Source organism: Mytilus californianus, unplaced genomic scaffold, assembly GCF_021869535.1.
Source record: "Mytilus californianus isolate M0D057914Y unplaced genomic scaffold, xbMytCali1.0.p SCAF_80, whole genome shotgun sequence".
Taxonomy (NCBI): Eukaryota; Metazoa; Mollusca; class Bivalvia; order Mytilida; family Mytilidae; genus Mytilus; species Mytilus californianus.
Window position 1 is genome coordinate 270,350 of NW_026262735.1, and position 17,956 is coordinate 288,305.

The 17,956-nt window shown below is 32.9% G+C and overlaps 2 protein-coding genes and 1 pseudogene across 2 annotated transcripts; 1 reads left to right on the forward strand and 2 right to left on the reverse strand.

Moving 5' to 3' along the window:
* Positions 1 to 209: 209 nt before the first annotated feature.
* On the forward strand, positions 210 to 8,236 carry LOC127713848 (uncharacterized). Its single transcript, XM_052219820.1, has 11 exons — positions 210 to 225; positions 3,955 to 4,364; positions 4,855 to 5,080; positions 5,293 to 5,404; positions 5,735 to 5,850; positions 6,101 to 6,267; positions 6,500 to 6,641; positions 6,845 to 7,041; positions 7,216 to 7,477; positions 7,742 to 7,899; positions 8,147 to 8,236. Exons 1-11 carry the CDS (start codon positions 210 to 212, stop codon positions 8,234 to 8,236), a joined length of 1,896 nt encoding a protein of 631 aa, XP_052075780.1.
* A 5-nt stretch (positions 8,237 to 8,241) lies between these two features.
* Positions 8,242 to 11,635, reverse strand: LOC127713849 (uncharacterized; the record flags this gene model as incomplete). The annotated part of the gene is made up of 3 exons (XM_052219821.1): positions 11,549 to 11,635; positions 8,880 to 9,451; positions 8,242 to 8,383 (listed from the first exon to the last, which is right to left on the reverse strand). Coding segments are annotated over exons 1-3 (801 nt in total), but the record flags the coding sequence as incomplete, so codon positions are not given.
* Positions 11,636 to 15,440: 3,805 nt separating this feature from the next.
* LOC127713850 (uncharacterized) lies at positions 15,441 to 16,576 on the reverse strand (annotated as a pseudogene).
* Between the last annotated feature and the right edge of the window lie 1,380 nt (positions 16,577 to 17,956).

The following is a 17,956-nucleotide window of genomic DNA, read 5'->3' on the forward strand; positions in this document are numbered from 1 at the left end:
TGTGTCAGAGCATTTCACTGCGTTTGATGTCATAAATAAATAAGTAGTTCAAGTTGATAATTTCTCGGTGAGATTTGTTTTTTGTTGACATAAAGACAGAAAACAAACAAGTAGGATTACACGCTGTTTAGACCGTTGCCTTTGGTACAGTTGTAGATTTCTTAATTAAGCAACCACAACTTTAACCGATCAAAAATCAATATTGAAAGATGGAGATTAAAAAGGGTAAGATACATACCACTATAAGATTCATATAAAGGCTTCAAGGTTGCATGTCTTGATGATCGTCTGTTTGCCTCAAAAGGTAGAAAAAAAACTTATATTGGCACTAGTAAACATTGGTTCAGTTGTTGTGCAAGTGTTACAATAATTCAGCTTAGATCTATCAATGCGTTTGCAACAAAAGTAAAATAGAAAGATGAAATTGAAATGAAGATGTGTGACAAATAGGAATCAGCATTGATGAAAACCAATTTCATAAACTAAGTGTATTAACCGTGAATGTAATGCCTGCCAGACAGATGGCCAATTTACACCATTTAGATCAGGAGTATATCAACTTAATTGATGACTTCACCAGATAGGAAACTTCAAATATGCGTAATAAGAATGGAAAAGAGGTCTCAGGTTATAATGGTGAAACAGAGAAACGTGGAAAAAAAATTCAAGATATGGTATTGGAAACACTGACTGAGCTATCAATAAACTCCAACCATCTTTTTAATGCCACTGTTGAAGGCCGTATGGTTGTTAGTTTCAGTGTCATTTGGTCTCTTGTGAAGAATTTCTCATTGGCAATCATACCACATCTTCTTTATTTGTCATACTGGATCATCATTTCTTTTAAAAATTAAGTTACAAAGAGAAGGTGGTGTTTTGAAAAAAAAACATGTGAATTCTTCCTCATACAGTCCCGTGGCTGTATTGATTCGAGGGACATTGATAGCCTTGTGAAAACGTGAAAAAAAAATTACGTCAAGCATAGAAAATCATATTTTGGAGAAATTTCTAACTGACCACATTACATTCCTTAGATTTCAGATATCAGAATCAGGTCTACAACACCTGAACATTTGTGGTGGGAGTAATAGAAGACGGACAGCGCAGGGGATAAATAGGGCGAGAGGTGGCAGAGGCAGATGCCATATCAGAGCCTTACAAGAACTATCAGAACCTGTAAATAGGGCCGAAGTATCAACACAGGCGAGGGTAGAAAGAGATCGTCAGTTGCAGGTAAACTCTCAAACATTTACTGATGCATTTATAAATCGACAAAGTTAATTGTTTCAAAATAGATTCATTATTTTCTTCATTTAATGCCACATTTTAATGTATAGTCCCTTACCAGTTAAAAATGCATTGTATTGAAACAAAATTATAACTGCTTTAAAGTGCAAGGAATATATAAATGTTATCTTAGTCCATAGATTCCATGACAATCCATTAGTTGAAACGTTTAATAACTTGAGGCTGAGAGGTTTCCATACCAGTGGACAAGAGAATCGTTACAAAAATGGGAGTATGTCGGTGAAGGTCTAATGTGATCAATCTTATTTAGATCATCACTAGAGCAGTTTGTAAAAAAAAAATCTTTACTGATGAGAACTGTGCCAACTGGACAAATATAAGATGTTCCCCAAGTTAGCGGGATATTACTTATTTTGTTTTAGCTGCCAAGATGAAGGCAATGAAGACCAAGTATGACCAGGAAGACTTGATAGCCTATATTGATGAGTGGCAGAAAGACACCATGCAAAACACTAAAACCTGTTCACTTGTGATTTAATTGTGGTGTCTTCCTTGGCTCATGAATATTTAGATGAGTACGAGGAATAACACTATCCTAGAGTTTGATTTATCTGATCTTGCAGGAGTTCCAAGTAGTTCATTCAATTAAGATATCGGATGAGCGAGGGTAGTCCATTAAAGTTGAAACAGTGTTGGATTGGTCACTCCACTAATACGAAACACGCTTCTTTTGTGCTTCTTAAGCAATTATCTGAAATTGCCTTTTTCAAGATTGGTCAAGCAAGCTAGGGATGTACTTTTACTTGAATATGTTAGAATTTAAGAAATGTATGATTTCAGTCATATGTTAGGTAGTTGCATTAAGTTATGTACATTAACAAACAATAGTTGCATAACGCTTCAATTTCTCATAGGAAGTCTCTACAGTCTCCAGTAGCAAGTATCATATATATATATTTATATATATACAAGTCTAAATTGAAAACAACGTTCAAACCTATGATTGCGTTGGATAAAAACCGCAATTTTTATACGTGTGCATGCAAAACAAATTTCTTGTCAGAGGGATCTAAATACAGCACAAACAACATTTTCCAAAAGACCAAAAATAATATATATATATATAATATCATAATTCTATTGAAATAACGAACGGCAAAACCAAATAGACAATATGTGGTTTGTGGAAAATTTCAAACTAATCTAAGATCTAAACATAAAGGAGAGAAGGATGTAATAATGCAATGCAACGTCCGATAAGAGCTGACAACCATGCATATGATGCGGAAAAAGAAAAAGGCTGCCATAACTATAACATATTGAAAATGAATAATATGCTGAACTAAGCGCAGCCTGATACGACCGCAGAAGTCACACCCGGAACAGTTGAAGCAAGTTTGGAGCTTGATACTCTATGCCATAATATAGCATGCCAAGAAATTGCCTCCGGTGAAATTTCGCAAACACCCCGCTGAGCCAATTACATGGATGATTACTATCACCTATTAATATATGATAACAGTTGACCTAGTGGCTATGTGGAGATTGAAGCAATTCACACAGCTGCAGAAATGTTTATAAATCTGAAAGTTTTATCTCAGATCAGCCAAGTAGCCTCTCGGTAATAAATAATTGTGTAGGATGTTGTATTTCTGTTTTCTTTGTTAAATGAAAAAGTGATATTCTTAAACGAAGAGTTACTGAATAAATGTTTTAAGAAAAGTATATAACTAGAAGTTCTTATATTTACGCTATAGTTTACAAAATTGTTACTAAGCGACTAGCATAATCTCTCTTTAAAAAAATATCATTATTATTCAAAATTCATGTACAAATGAATTAAAAATTTGATTTGTTTTTATTTTTAAATGTTTTTTATTCAAATTAAGAAGAAAATCTATACAGATATAAAATATCAACTTTGCTTCGAGTCTATATCTTTAATAAGGTACCGTCAGGAGATTAAAACAATATTGCAAAACATGTCTAGATTGTTTACGGAAGGAATTTTTTTCACTGTTTAAAATAGTTTTAATTGCTATTTCATTACTGATTTCGTGTTTTAGATTCTATTAAAGAAAATCATAATCTATTTCAATGTGTGTATGACCTTTGTAAACCTCTTTTCTTCTGGTACCTTTACATTAAAATAACAAATAGAACAAGTGCGTGTAGAAAAAGAAACCAGTTTATCACCAAGTAAATAGAGGGAAAACAAATCATTTCAACAACCTTAATGTCAAAACTTTAAACAACATATGAACATGTGAGAACACGACAAAGAATTGAACGCATATAGATTCCAAAAGACGATTCTAATTTTTCTGATTGATCTTAAACAATGTAACTGCAGTGCATAGTATAATCTATAGTTTCTTGACCCTCCCCCTTTTTGGGCTTATTATATATTCTGACAAGTGAAAACTGTTAATGTTATCTACTTAAACTTTACTACATGAGTATAATCATTTGAAATCTACACTATGTTCGGAGCGAGTTCGCCTAATTATGGACAACAGCTAGCTTTCCTTCAACATCAGTATCATCAACTTCAGCAGGAAAACATTTTTTATCAAACATGCATTAAAAACCAACAACAACAACTAGAAGAGCTAAAGGCAAAACAAAATCCATGCACTCCTCCAGCGGAAAAAAAGAAACGGCGCACTCCACTGGCAGCAAAAAACAACAATGTATCTGCATCAGAATTACAAAAAACACCACCAACTTTGAAACCATATTTTGAGTTAAAGCATAGTGAAAGAGCAAACAGAAATATTGAAATTAAGAGAAAATTTTCTGAAGTGGCATCGTCTTTATATAGTGACATTACATCAATCAAAGTTGAGCTTGAGTTTCATAATGGAAAAAAGAAATACTTTTACCCAAGGACACCGACATCTGATCATGATGAGAGCTCGGAGTTGAAATATTCTAATAGAATTAATGACAGAGATACAGTGCAACAAGTTCTCATGGTCAAGGACAGATTTCGCATTTTCGATGATGCCTTACATGAACTACATATGGTTGGGAGTGTATTACCTAGTAAACATATGCTAGTTGAAGAAAGAAAACGTCTAAACACTGTTGTACCAATTCACATCCATCCAGGTGTAAGTATTGTTCAATGAAAAAAAAATGTATTTTATTTCATTTGTCTGTTATTCCCTAGGGTAGAAAGAAATGAAGTTGTTCAATGAAAAATTGATTCCATTGTTAATACATATTTGATGTATTCACATTGGAATTTTGTGTTTATTAGGGTTTTTTTATTGACATCAAATCGTGTCATATGTTCAAATAGGTATAAAAGGGATATCCCATCTTTGTTTGATCATATTTTTTATAACAAAACTAATATATTTTGAAATTAAAAGGTAACTTTCCAGATATATAAAATATTATTTATAGCAAGAACCAAAATATTTGCTTTTCTGTTCTAATAGGGTAGGAAAGATGCCTGCCTATCATGAATTTTCTCTTATGATTTGCAAATCCTGAATACATTTAGCTGTGTTTCCTGTATTTTCCGATTTTAATATTCAACTATTGGTGGTAACAAAATGCATTCAACAATATTATAATGGTACTTTAATTTTGTAGGCAGCTAATGACTGCAGTTATAGATGTATAACTGACATCTTGGAGTATATAATTCAAAAATATTACCAAGAAGAATTGATTGCACCTGGACCTCTAGATCTAAAACTCAGATTTGCTTGTGATGGTGCAAAAATATCGAAAAAGCTTAATTCCGTAAGAGGAGTGATGAAACTATTACATGCAAGCATGTCTCCTGATGATGAACATACATTATTCTTCTTCACGGGTAAGAACTACTCACGTTGTAAAAATACACTGCTTGAAAGTTATTGAAATTAAAAAATAAACTTTTCTTCTTCTTACAGACAGAAGTGATTATAACCAGACTCTTATTACCTTAAACTTGATAAACATGTAATTAAAGATGATGATTTTATGAAATTACATAACTACTAGTAGTTAAAAAAAAAATTATCAGTAAAAACTTTGTTTAAACAGGGGAAGAAAACCATTATTCCTTGAAGAAGTATGGACATCACACATTTTTAGAGATGGCAAGACTACAGGAAGAAGGATTTGAAATAGATGGAAAGAAGATTAATGTTGAATGGTAAATTATCTCCCCTTTTGAAATGTCAAACTTTCATTTAAATATTCAGCAAACTAAATATTTTTTTTACAATGATTATACATATTTTGTTTTTATACCCCTATATACATGGTATATAAGTAAGCAAATATGTTGGTTTCTTTTTATTGTTTTTTTGCAAATAAGTAAGTTGGTTTTTCCCTTTTGAATTATAAATCCATCAAAGCTTCCAAGATAAAATAATATGTTATCAAAATGTTGGTGTATGAAGAATACTTACATGTACTCCCTAAGCAAAATTCCTCGTAAAAACTAGTTATTCATAATCATGTCCATGCTATACTTTTACAGGATCTTAACATGTGACTGGAAAGCCCTCTGTCTTTTAAGAGGAATAAATGCTGCAAACAGTGACTACTTTTGCCTATGGTGTCATTGCAGGAAAAGAGAGATATGCAATTTCAGCAGTAAGTTATAAATAGTTTGCTACAAATTTATTATGTTTCCGCAGTCCTGAATGTATGTCAACAGCAAGGACATAAGCTGACATCCCAATTTCAGAAAGAAGTTTTTAATTAAATGTTAAAAGATTAAACTTTAAATGCCATGATTAAAGCAATTTTATATTTAATCATTTGTTCTAAATGTTAAGTTTTCAATAATATGATGATAATATGTAAACATCTGCAATTGGAAACTTAAATTTCTCTTTATTAGTCAAAGAATGGCCAATTCAACGCACACAAACAGAACAGAATGAATCTGTAGCTAACTGTAGTACTGGGTATATAAGACAAGACATGTGTTCTTTTATCGATTACACCAGCATGGCGCCTGATGATCTTCACTTGCGTATCAGATTGTCATTGAAGTTGCTTAATCAGGTTAGTTTGCTTTTCAAAGCGTATAAGCTATATATGTATGATTGTCTTATTGAATTGTTACGTTTGAAAATGCATACCAATGCATGCTATAATTGTTTTTTTGTTTTTTGTTTTACTATATCATAAACTGACTTCATTCTTGTCAATTAACGCACCACAATGATATATAGGAAGTTCAAAATATGATACCATATTGTTATCTCTATGTTTGATTTATAATTGTTTAAATCAGGTTGTAACATGGGCAATTGACCAGAAAAATGAAGACAAATTGGAGGCAGAAATGAAAAGGATTGGGGCTTCTTTTCATTTTTGGGAGGAGCGTGGAGACGACAAATCAAGTACCAGTATAAAGAAATGGTCGCAGCCATCAGGTATGTTTGATTAATAAGATTAGAAAGACTAAACCATTTCTCTATATTTTTTCTCTAGTTTGTATATATGTATTCAACATTAGCACATAAATACAAGTAAAATTTTGTAAGATGAACTTTTGAGCCAGCTTTCAGTTTTCTAGATTTTAAGACATGTCAATGTATAAGATACTAGTAGTTTAACATTTTGTTGAATATTTCAGGTGATGAGCTGAGAAAAATCATAAAGTATTCGCAGCTTCACAATGTCTTAGACAATACAAAGGACAAACACTTGATCAGTGTTGAAAGTTTGTCAGTAAACCAGTTGAGGAACGAGCTTGTCCAAAGAGGTCTTAACAACAAAGGGAAAAAAGTGTTACTTGTTGCAAGATTGAAAGAAGCTGTTGGAAATTGTAAGGTAACATTCTACTTTGGTTAAAATAAAATTCTAACAACTATATGCATCGTTTACCTTTTACTAAAATTAGAATGTTGTCTTTTAACTGGAACAATTGAACACAAATTATGTAAATACAAGAAATGTTTCATTTTACAATAAACAGTTTATAACAAAAATCTGTCTTTTATTCAGTTTAGAAAGAAGGCCAATGCTAGCCGCCTGCAGGTTTCATTCGATTATGAAGATGACGATGATGATGATGATGAGATTAGTCTTGATGTTGATGCCCTCCAGACACTCTGGGGTAACTTTCACTGCCTGATGGAATCTCTGCGAGCTTTCCCAGGTTCTGAAGAATACAAAAATCCAGAATTATTCATGCAAGAAGCGAGAGAGTGGGCACAAAACTTTCGGAGATATACATTTGATGAAGATGTTACACCATACCTTCATGGTAATTTTATTAAAATTAACTTAATACACATAAATAAAGAACAAATGGTATCTGTTAATTATGTTGCAATATATAACGGAGTGCATATAATGTTAAAAAAACAACATGTATTTATGTATCGCTTAACTTTTTTGTACTGAAATTGTCACATGTTTAGCCATGTATGCTAATATATTTTACTGTTTCATTGACAATTTTTGATTCATGTTTTTGTGAAGAATGTTTTTTCTATTTAATACTTTTAATGATATATGTTTTTTACAGCTATGGTGTATCACGTGCCATATTTCTTGGAAAAGTACAGATACCTGCACGATATTGGTGTTGCTCAGGTAGAAAGGAAAAATTATGACCAAAGAATGGCATATTTTGATAGCACCAATAGATATGGTGGGAAACACAAAAAGAAAATTTCAGAACAGGTATAAAAATACAGAAAACTATCTTACCAATCGTCGATATCTTCAATATGTGACCTTAAGTTTACTTGTTTTTCTTCCTGAAAAAAAAACTAATGATTTTTGTGCCTTAAAACTTACATATATATATATATTTGTTTCACAAAAGATTGAATGAACCAAACAAGGTTATTAAATAAATTAAGAGTTGCTTCCCTTGGTACATTAGTTAAGCCAATTGAATATGATAAGAAAGGATTTTTATTTGCAGATACTACAGAGAGAAAATAGACTGTTGTGGGCAAGCCTAGAAGGAGTAAAAAGAAAAGTCAGAAAATACACTTATCAAGAAAATCAATAGTACCTTCTTTTAGATATGTCACCAGTAACCATATTCTTTCTACCCCGGGTGAATGTTAACTGCAGCCATGGTGGTCCAACTACAACTTCTTCAATGGGAGAGCACATATCTGGTCTTGCTGTTTCGTTCTCACCATCAAAGTGACATCTATTTAAAATTTAAAGTTAAAAATATAAACTAACCTTAAATCTGATTATATTCATAAGTTTCACAACAAACAATTAAATACATTAAACAGTATTTCATAAAAATAATTTTTAATAAAAATGAATAATAAATATTTCTGAATTTATCTGTATTATTTGTATGAATTTATGTATTTTATTCAGTATCACCTTAAACAAATTTACGATTTAAAATATGGATATATATTCTGTGTAATTTGCCACTGGACGTTAAGCAACCAACAATCAATCAATATATTCTGTGTATGTTTTCATGTACTGTATAACGCTATAGTTCGATACTTAAAAGTGTTAGGATTGTTGAACTTGCTGCAGGTATTTCTACATTTAATTTACTCTTTACGTTATATTAAATTTCATTTGTTTTGTATATGAATATTTTTTATGTGTATTTTTTAACATTATACATATTGTTATTTTGATTCAGATGATTAAACGCAATAGACAGTTGTAACTACCGTTGACAAGCTAAGTGGCTAAAATTAGTCCTTTGTTTATATCCCCAAGAGAGATGGATCAATTCTTTGAAGGATACATAGGTCTGAGTTGATGTGTGGTAGCATCTTGAGTCCCAACCAGGGCCTAGGGCACGAGTAAGATCCTGACCAGCAATATGGCAATCAACATTGCCCTTTTCATTGGCAGAAATCTTTTCGAGACCTAGAACCCTGAAATTGGCATCAAACTCCTCTTCCCGAAATGGTAATTTGACAGTTATTCTATTTTGGCGACCCATACTGCCATCCGGGGTATACCTGACGTCTGCCAAACTGTCAAAGATTACTTGGCGAAGAGCCATGCAATCTGAGTTCACAGAAAATTTTGCAGGTGTACTTTTTGTGAGGGCTACCTTTACCAAAGTACAACTGTTTGGATTGGCCCTGTTGAGGTGGAGGTATGAATGCAGTTCTGGATTAAACTGTAACCTCACCCAAGTATTTGGGCCATCCCAGTCAGACCATTTTACCAATACCTCCTCCTCTTCACCAGCCCCTCTACTTTGAAGTACATCTTCAATCTTCCAAACTTTCTGAAAAAAAAACACATAAAAGTAAAGTGTATGAAAGAAGCAAGGGGTGTTTAGTTTCACATATAAATTTAAAGAACAACGCAATAATTTATATAAATTGAATTCTTTTTATGCATTACTGATGTTTTACTATAGAGTATTTAGGCTCCTTATTAAAAAGTCTATGTAACTGAAGACAAGGCGCACTTGAGGTCATTTGTTGTGATATGGGTTCAATGTTCTATTTTATATATTTGTATTTGAATGCCATGATGTCATTGATATTGTTATAATGTATTTGCCATTGACACTATTTAGTATTATGGGTGTAATTTGTATTTTAATAAAAAAAAATTAGAAGATTAAAAATTAAAAATTACTAATAATGTATTTTATTGAGGTGGTTGTTGGTACGTATATTCAAAATCATTTTTCAATGATAGAAAAAGCTCAGCTTTCATAAATTTCTGGATACTTTCTGGCGGCAATATTGTTTAGAGAAAAGATATTGAATACTGTACGTTCAGAAATTATTGCGTGCATTTGTTATTCCGAATTTTGTAGTATGGACTAAAATATTGTCATTTCAGGATTTGATTTGATTTTTGGTGTTTTAACGCCACTTTTAAGCACCGCTTTGGGGCTATTTCGTGGCGGTCAGTTTTTATTGGTGGAGGAGTGCCCGGAGAAAACCACCAACCTTCGATAGGAAAACTGACAATCCTAGTCAATTAAGATGGGAGTCGAGTGCACCCGCACGAGGGGGGTTCGAACTCACAACCTCAGTGTTGACTGGCTAAAGATTACAGTAGTAACTACTAAGATCCACTCGGCCACCGAGGCCCCTGTCATTTCAGGAAAATCTGCATACAGTTGTATGTTTCAGATATCAGAATGCGACTTCTTATTATTGAGATACACATTCAGTCGCATTATTTGCATTAATAAAAACCTCTTAATAATTCCTGAATTTACAGAATTGTGTGACTGAAACATCATGGGCAATTTCCTTTTTTTTTTTTTTTTTTAAATATAAATACAACTCAATTCCTTTAAAGAAAACCACAGATTTATTGATAAAATGCCGATTTCATTTAAGTAAGCATGTTAAAATTGCAAGTACCAGGCTTCCTTGACACAGTGACTTTGAGACCCCCCCCCTTTTTTTTCTCTTGGGGTTATTTTTTGTGTTTATTTCTAATTTCTTTTTTGTTCTTTGTCTTGATTTTCGGGAACCATTGTGCGATCGAATTGGTAAGAGAACGTACACGTAAAAAGGTTTTGCTAAAAATATAACATCGGCAAAAAAAGGGGGAGGGATTAACCATCGAAACAACTTCTCTTTTTGAGTCTGCTTAACATTCCCTTTTCAATCAGATTGTGCCCAATATATATCAGATTCAGCATAACCATTGATAAATAATTTCGAATGCTTGAAGAGAGGTATACCATGTATACACGATATCCCAATCTTAACTAGCGAATACACGAGACCAGCTGCCAAAAATACGTTGAACATTACACACGAAGGATTGAATCTGCAAATTTAAGACAATGTGTGCTATCAGGCCTTAAGATTGAGGATTGAGAACAGATTTATTTTTATTTACTGTTCAAAAAACAAAGACTTACATGATTTTATTTATGCAAGGATCATTGATAGCATTTTTTTGGTCTTGTACACGACTTTTTTTTTGGTATTCTTAACTGATATCGATTTAACATTTCGGCTTATTTTCACTTGCTTTATTTTTCATTCTTGTCCAAGCAATATACGTTGAACTTAGACACGTTAAATATAAATTAATAATTTAAAATAAGGATTTACTTACAAAACAGAATAAAAGGGAGTGCCTCTGTGTGTATATTTATTCATTTAATCAAATCGCGATAAAACCGTTTGAATCGTATATCCATTAACACAAACAATAAAAAGTTAATAATCCAAGTATTAACCGAAACGGAATTTTCTTCTTTAGCATGTGTGTATCTTGTATCAGATGTCCTATAACTAAGTTAATATTAATGGATTTCCGATATCATAAATTAACCTTTTTGTGTTTATATTAGGTGTATTCTTCATATGTTTAATTATATATAATACATTAAAAATATTACCTCTTTCACTTTTTCTCTCTTCAAGGGAAGTTTTCCTGAAAACTCCCATTCTCCATAAAGTGCCGGAGCGTTTCTATTTCTTGCCATCTTTGAAATTATATATCTTACATTTATACGACACAACAACACAGATAAACAATAGCAGTACCACTTGAGAGTAGGTCAATCTTGTTATCACAAAACTTAATGAGAAGACAGGAAGTTGCTATGGAAACTTCGCCTGGTCGTTGCGATACAGGCCATTAACTAATCTGTTTCGATCATTATCTACTAATGAGTGCCGTAGGGGGTAGACCGGAATTTTTGGCTGGGATTTCTTGGCATGGGTTTCCGTCACAAAATAAATGTGGCCAAAAATTTTAAAAATCTATTGCACAATACTATGCAATTGACAAATGATTGCAGATGTCTTCTTGAAATTAAAAAAAAAATGAAATATCCGTGTAAATTCTTACTTCAACCAGTAAATCTATGATACATTTCATAACATTCCAATAGATGCAGGGAACGTGAAATCGGATTTACCGTCTGGGCAATACAAACGACAAAATGGTTTCGTTTGAGGTTAGCTCAATAAAGGCAACAGTAGTATATAGCTGTTCGAAATTCATAAATCGATTGAAAAAATAACAAATCCGGGTTACAAACTAAAACTGAGGGAAACACTAAGAGGAGAACTACGACACAACAGAAAAATAACATTAAAATGTAACACACACAGAAACGTACTATCATATAACAATGGCCATTTTCAAAATCTCAAAATCTGAATAGGTGAATTTTAAGACACGTTCATAAAATTACAACCAATGAAATACGACACGAGGTAGATATATGGTGAGCATGTAAGTAATGCAAAACCTTTAGAATTAGATATTAACCAGAACCCTGATATATATATCTGTTTCATCGGTTTTTAAAGTTTTCCCAAATGAACGGAAACCTTTTTCCAGGTTATGAGCTGAATATGTTTCTTATCGCGAGAGCAGCACTAGAATAACTGTAAGCTGTTTAGGCATGTTATCTTATTATGCCCTTCTTAAACCGTTGTGCGGAATCGATATTCCGTCCGGAAAGGCAGGGTACGTTAATGGTGACCCTATCTGCCTATGTAGTAATAAAATTAATTTTGTCGTTGGTAGTACGCTAAGATCCATTCCTTATGCATTAGACTGTTGTAATTGTTTTAAAGTGATTTATATTATATTCCAATGTTGACTGCTGTACCCCATTTTTGACGTGTTTGCCTATTTGATTTTGATCACACATTCAATACTATGGAATTGAAATAGACTGTCGAACAGGAGAAAATAAACTCATCATAGATACCAGGATTGAATTGATTATTTTTTATTTACGCCACACGCGCACTTCGTCTACAAAAGACTCATCAGTGACGCAAATGGACAGAAAGGAAACTGATAGGATTAAAAGAATTTGTTGATAATTGTGTGCATATATAATAGCAAGAACTTGAAATATATTCTGTTTACTTCTTTAATTCATATAACAGATACACTTGTGTTGTTCACGATATTAATCATCTAATGTCAGTTGAACTTCCTTTGCAACTATCAGCAGCACAAACGACAAAATTATTTTGAATTAAGATGTGTCACGTGACTGAATGTGGTCACAGGACAAAGTGTTTTACCGACCGTGCAAGTGCTGTAAAGTCAGTCAAGTTCGTTATAAACTTCCATTTGTTGTATAAAAATGTCACGGACGAAAAGTCACAATTCAGTTTAGAGGTTATTTTTCCTTGAACAAGAAAACACTAATTTTGAGAATATATTGTTGGTTTTGTTTTGAATTTTTATAATTGAAGCAACATTGTGAATACAATTTATTCAAGAAATATCAGCTAAGTATTTAAATGACATTTACATTTACATTGTATTACATTATATTTTGTTTATTATAAACAACATGAGCATTAAATGACTTGCAAGTTTGTCTTGAATCGCTTGCAATTTGAGTTTTTACATAGAATTTTGTGTCAGCAAAGTTTTACAAAATATATTTTTCACAAGATTTAAGTTTTTGTTTTCAGAAACAGAAATTTTTCTTTGGAAGCAATTTGATATATGTTTTTCTGCCAATCGAAAAACCTCCACCAACATATTGTATGTCTTGAGAAGTAAATGAACATTGTTTTTTATTAATAAATGTATATCAAAACTTTTTAAGTGATACTTTGAGCTTTTTTCTATTTAGCGTCTGTTCTTCTCTTTATACTGTTCCCAGACAGCATTATCTGGCAAAAAAACTCATCGGCTGTTTTTTTTCCATATTTGTATCTATTTCATCATAACTAATATGATTAAAGAAAATAATTCTAAAAATACAAAAAAATTAATCCTGCAATAGGGCAGGCCTAAACAAACCATGTCTTTTTTAAATTTCAATTCAATCTCTTTCGGAGCAGGGGTAAAAAAAATTTCTTCAAATGTATTTAAATTGAATGATATAAAGCACTGAAAATATAATTTTTTACAGGAACGTAAGCAGCTGAAAAGACCTAGACCAAGTTCTTTCAGTGGCTGTTCATGTCAATGGCTTTATATATTCACACGTGATTTTGTTTTAAATACTTAGTACGCTTTAGAAGTTAATATTATATATATTCACATGTATGTGAATTTTGTAAAGTTACGCATATTTTTTTTCATTAGCATGTTATGTCAAATTCTTGCATTACATTGTTAAGCTTATACCCGGCTAGTTAAGAAAGTAAAGTGAAGTTACTATTTACACAAAACATTTAGCTTGTAATAAGTAGGCCCCCCAAGGGTGACTGGGGAATAGAAATATGGTCACCATTGGTCTTCCTCCGACCGGCGGTAAAACCCTCGTTGAAGTGGGGCGTCCGTTTGGCTGTGCGGGATGTACAAGTTCGCAGTCACGTCCGGTTAGAATGGGGACGTTAAATCCGATGCCTCGTGTAAAGAGAGTGCCACGTTCTTTGCACGTTAAGAACCCTTGCAACAACTCTTTGAGGGGTCCGTAGGTGGCCTGTTGCAAGGCTAAATTTCTGTTCCTATCCAATATACCCTCATTTTCCCGTGGCATTCAAAATTTCCCCGACCTTCATCCCGGACGGCCTCTATTACAGGACCTACCTATTATATTTATTGTAAACTTGTTCTCGTCCTGAACATGCATGAAATATTTGCCACTGGACGTTAAGTAACCAACAATCAATCAATCAAAAGCACTGTCATCAATCGGAAAAGATTTGCTGTTGTTATAATGCAAGAAACCACAAACTGGGTAATTGCTGGATAATACCAATAAAAAATAGGAATAAATACCAGGACATTTGTCAAAACCAGATTCCCAGAAGTTATTCAATAAATCTGTCATGGCAGGTTGATATATGGCAATTTGGTTTTTCAATTTGCAGAATTCTTTTTCAGCCAAGCCCTCCTTAAGTAACTTTAACAACAGCTTCCTTGTTTCTGAATTGTCGATGAACACTTGGGTATTGTGAGATCTGAAATACTACAATATTTGTGCAGTTTTTTCATGTGTAAAGGGGATAACTCAAGGAAGGTAAAAGTGACACCCGTCAAAATTCAAATTTAATCTGTGTTTTGTTGTAAAAAGCATTTTGTAAGAGTTGTATAACATTTGGTTGAAGCAAACAGAACTGAAACCAATTTTGGGATGTTCTGACGAACGGACGTACAGACGGACTAGGGCAAAATTTAATGTCCTTCCACTACAGCGGGGACTTAAAAACAGCTGAGAATAGCCACATATTACATATACAAATGTACCTAAAATGTTTCAAACAAACATGAGCCAAGGCTCTGTGTTGAAGGCCCTTATTAAGATATACTTTTCTTTTATAATTTTACAAATCGTTATAAAGAATATCCAGTACTTTTTAAAGCCATTTCTTGTGCCTTTCTCTGCCATCTAATGACCTATGCTGACATGCTGGAAATTCATCACTATGCCCATCATGTACATTTATGATGTTGTTCAGAATAGAATACCACTTAGCAATAATTACATCCGGGTCCTGTCCTGCTGAAGAGGCAGCAGTCCAGTAAAGGTAGTTAACAATACTTTAAATCCATAGTTGAATGTCCTTGCAGTCTTTTTCCATTGAAAGTTTAGCCAACTTTTTCTTTAAACCTGAAAAATAGCCATTTCATTATATATTTTACTTAACGTAATGTGTTTATAGTACATTCATGCCACAGTAAAAACTGGTTAGTAAGGCCAATAATCGTAAAGTACTTTAAAAAAAAAAAATTCATTTAACAGCATTTTAAAAAACTAACCTTTGGCAACATGCTATACATCCAAGTGGTGTGTTGTTTCTTGCATCTGTTCCCGTATCCATTTCGCTATCATTTTGTGTCCATCTGTTATGATTGTCTTTATTGGAATAGTATGGTGTTGGAAAAACTCGACACTTCGCACTGATCCAGCCTTTTCCATATGTTGGCTATTTGGAACTTCATTACTCTGTGCAAATAATAACAGGTGAAAATTTAAATACTGATAACTAAAAAAAAATATTCTGCAAGTGTTACCTACCTGTTCTTAAATATAATTTGGTCTATATTATATATACATGGTGTTGTTCAGTTAAGTGTAGGCGAAGCTATAGGGGAGTTTTGGTTTGCTTGCTTGCCGTCAGTCTGTCCATCTGTCAGTCCGCCTTATCAGTTTTCAACACTTTTTTTCATAAAGATATTTATTAATTTGATTTCCGGAAAAAAGACTAATTTTAAAGCATACAAATGTAAATATCTGAACTAATTGAATATCTTCAACAGTTCCCTCATCTTAATCATTCATATTGTAACTGCCATACTTAGCGTAATTGCCAGGAGTGTCACATCTTCCATCACCGCCAAGTACAACAGTTCTACTACTTTGTATAATATCCCGAACATAATCTTGGTGGTTCATATAGATACTCATACTGATACAAGAAATGTTCATGTAGTTGTACATCCTCAGTACTTTACTATGAATTGATCCAGATAGGAGAATGGCAGAAGACATGCTTAAATATCCAGCTGGCTTTCCTCCGACAAAAGGCTGGCTAAACCATTTGAAAGAAAATTTACAGGCAGGACATACATAAGATAGTTTTACTAGAGAACCATTAACATAATTAATACACTTTCTGCACCTATCAAATAGTTCTTTGATTTTTGCTTTATCCTACATATTGGTCTTTTGATGTTGTCCCTAAAAACTTAAGTCTAATTACACTGAATCTAAACATGTTGCTTTGAGACCAAAATATTGTAAAAAAATGATTAAAACAGATTGGATCTTCCATTTTCAGATTAAGAAAGGGTCTGGGAAACACCTAACGAGCATGATTTAGCATAATTAGTTCTATAGCTTATTGTGGCCTTCAGCGGCTCCAAAACCCTTCAAATTGTTTTTAGCCTCGATCCGCTCGGCATAAATTATTTGCAATTCTTTAAAAGAGACTAATTACAGCCAAACTTTAATATCTTGTATGTATGCAATACATGTATATGCAGTTGGGAATTCAGAAGATTCATTTCCACAGATGATGATGATCAATTTTGATTGAATGGTACATAATGACTTGACTATTCATATATTAATTATAATAAAACATGAATTTAAAAATGGTATGTTTTCAAATATTATAAACATAGTTGTGAAAATAAATAATCAGTCCCTTGTTTAAATGAAAAAGCTTGCTTCAACAGTGTAGAAAATAGATAATCTGTCCTCTTAGTTTACAAAAATTAATAACCAATCAAAGACAAATCCTCCTGCACCCCCCCCCCCCCCCCCCCGAATATCAAATGGTCGTCCCCTAACAACTAAGGGGAAGATAGAGAGATCAAATTTCCTATACTTGTGGACCCAATTCTTCTGTTCACCAAAAAAATATGCTGCGGGTTTCGGGCAAATGGTTCTTTTGTGTTATTCCAGTAAAGGTCAAAACAGTTTCTGACAATTGAATTCGGCACAGAAAGGGAAGTTGTGGGAATTGTAATTCGAAAAAAAAACATTCGAAAAGGGCGTTTTAAATTAATAAAAACAAGAGTTATCAAAGGTACCAGGATTATAATTTAATACACCAGACGCGCGTTTCGTCTACATAAGACTCATCAGTGACGCTCAGATCAAAACACTTAAAAAGCCAAACTAGTACAAAGTTCAAGAGCATTGAGGACCGAAAATTCAAAAAAGTTGTGCCAAATACGGCTAAGGAATGTCATTTGCTGAAGTACAGCTAATAAGTGATTCCAGTTTGATCTTTTTGGCCATTTTTTAGTTGCCATTTTCTTTTCATCATCCGGTGTAGATTGTCATGTTGTGGCAACTTTTTTCAAGTACTCCGGACCCGATGAAGTTCCTGGCGATGTTACAGCAGGAACAACATTTTATATA

What these genes read in the sequence shown, in the direction of transcription:
- LOC127713848 (XM_052219820.1), top strand. An exon ending in TACATTATTCTTCTTCACGG is followed by an intron (nt 5,081 to 5,292) that starts GTAAGAACTACT and finishes TTGTTTAAACAG; the next exon opens with GGGAAGAAAACCATTATTCC. An exon ending in AAAAGAAAATTTCAGAACAG is followed by an intron (nt 7,900 to 8,146) that starts GTATAAAAATAC and finishes TTTTATTTGCAG; the next exon opens with ATACTACAGAGAGAAAATAG.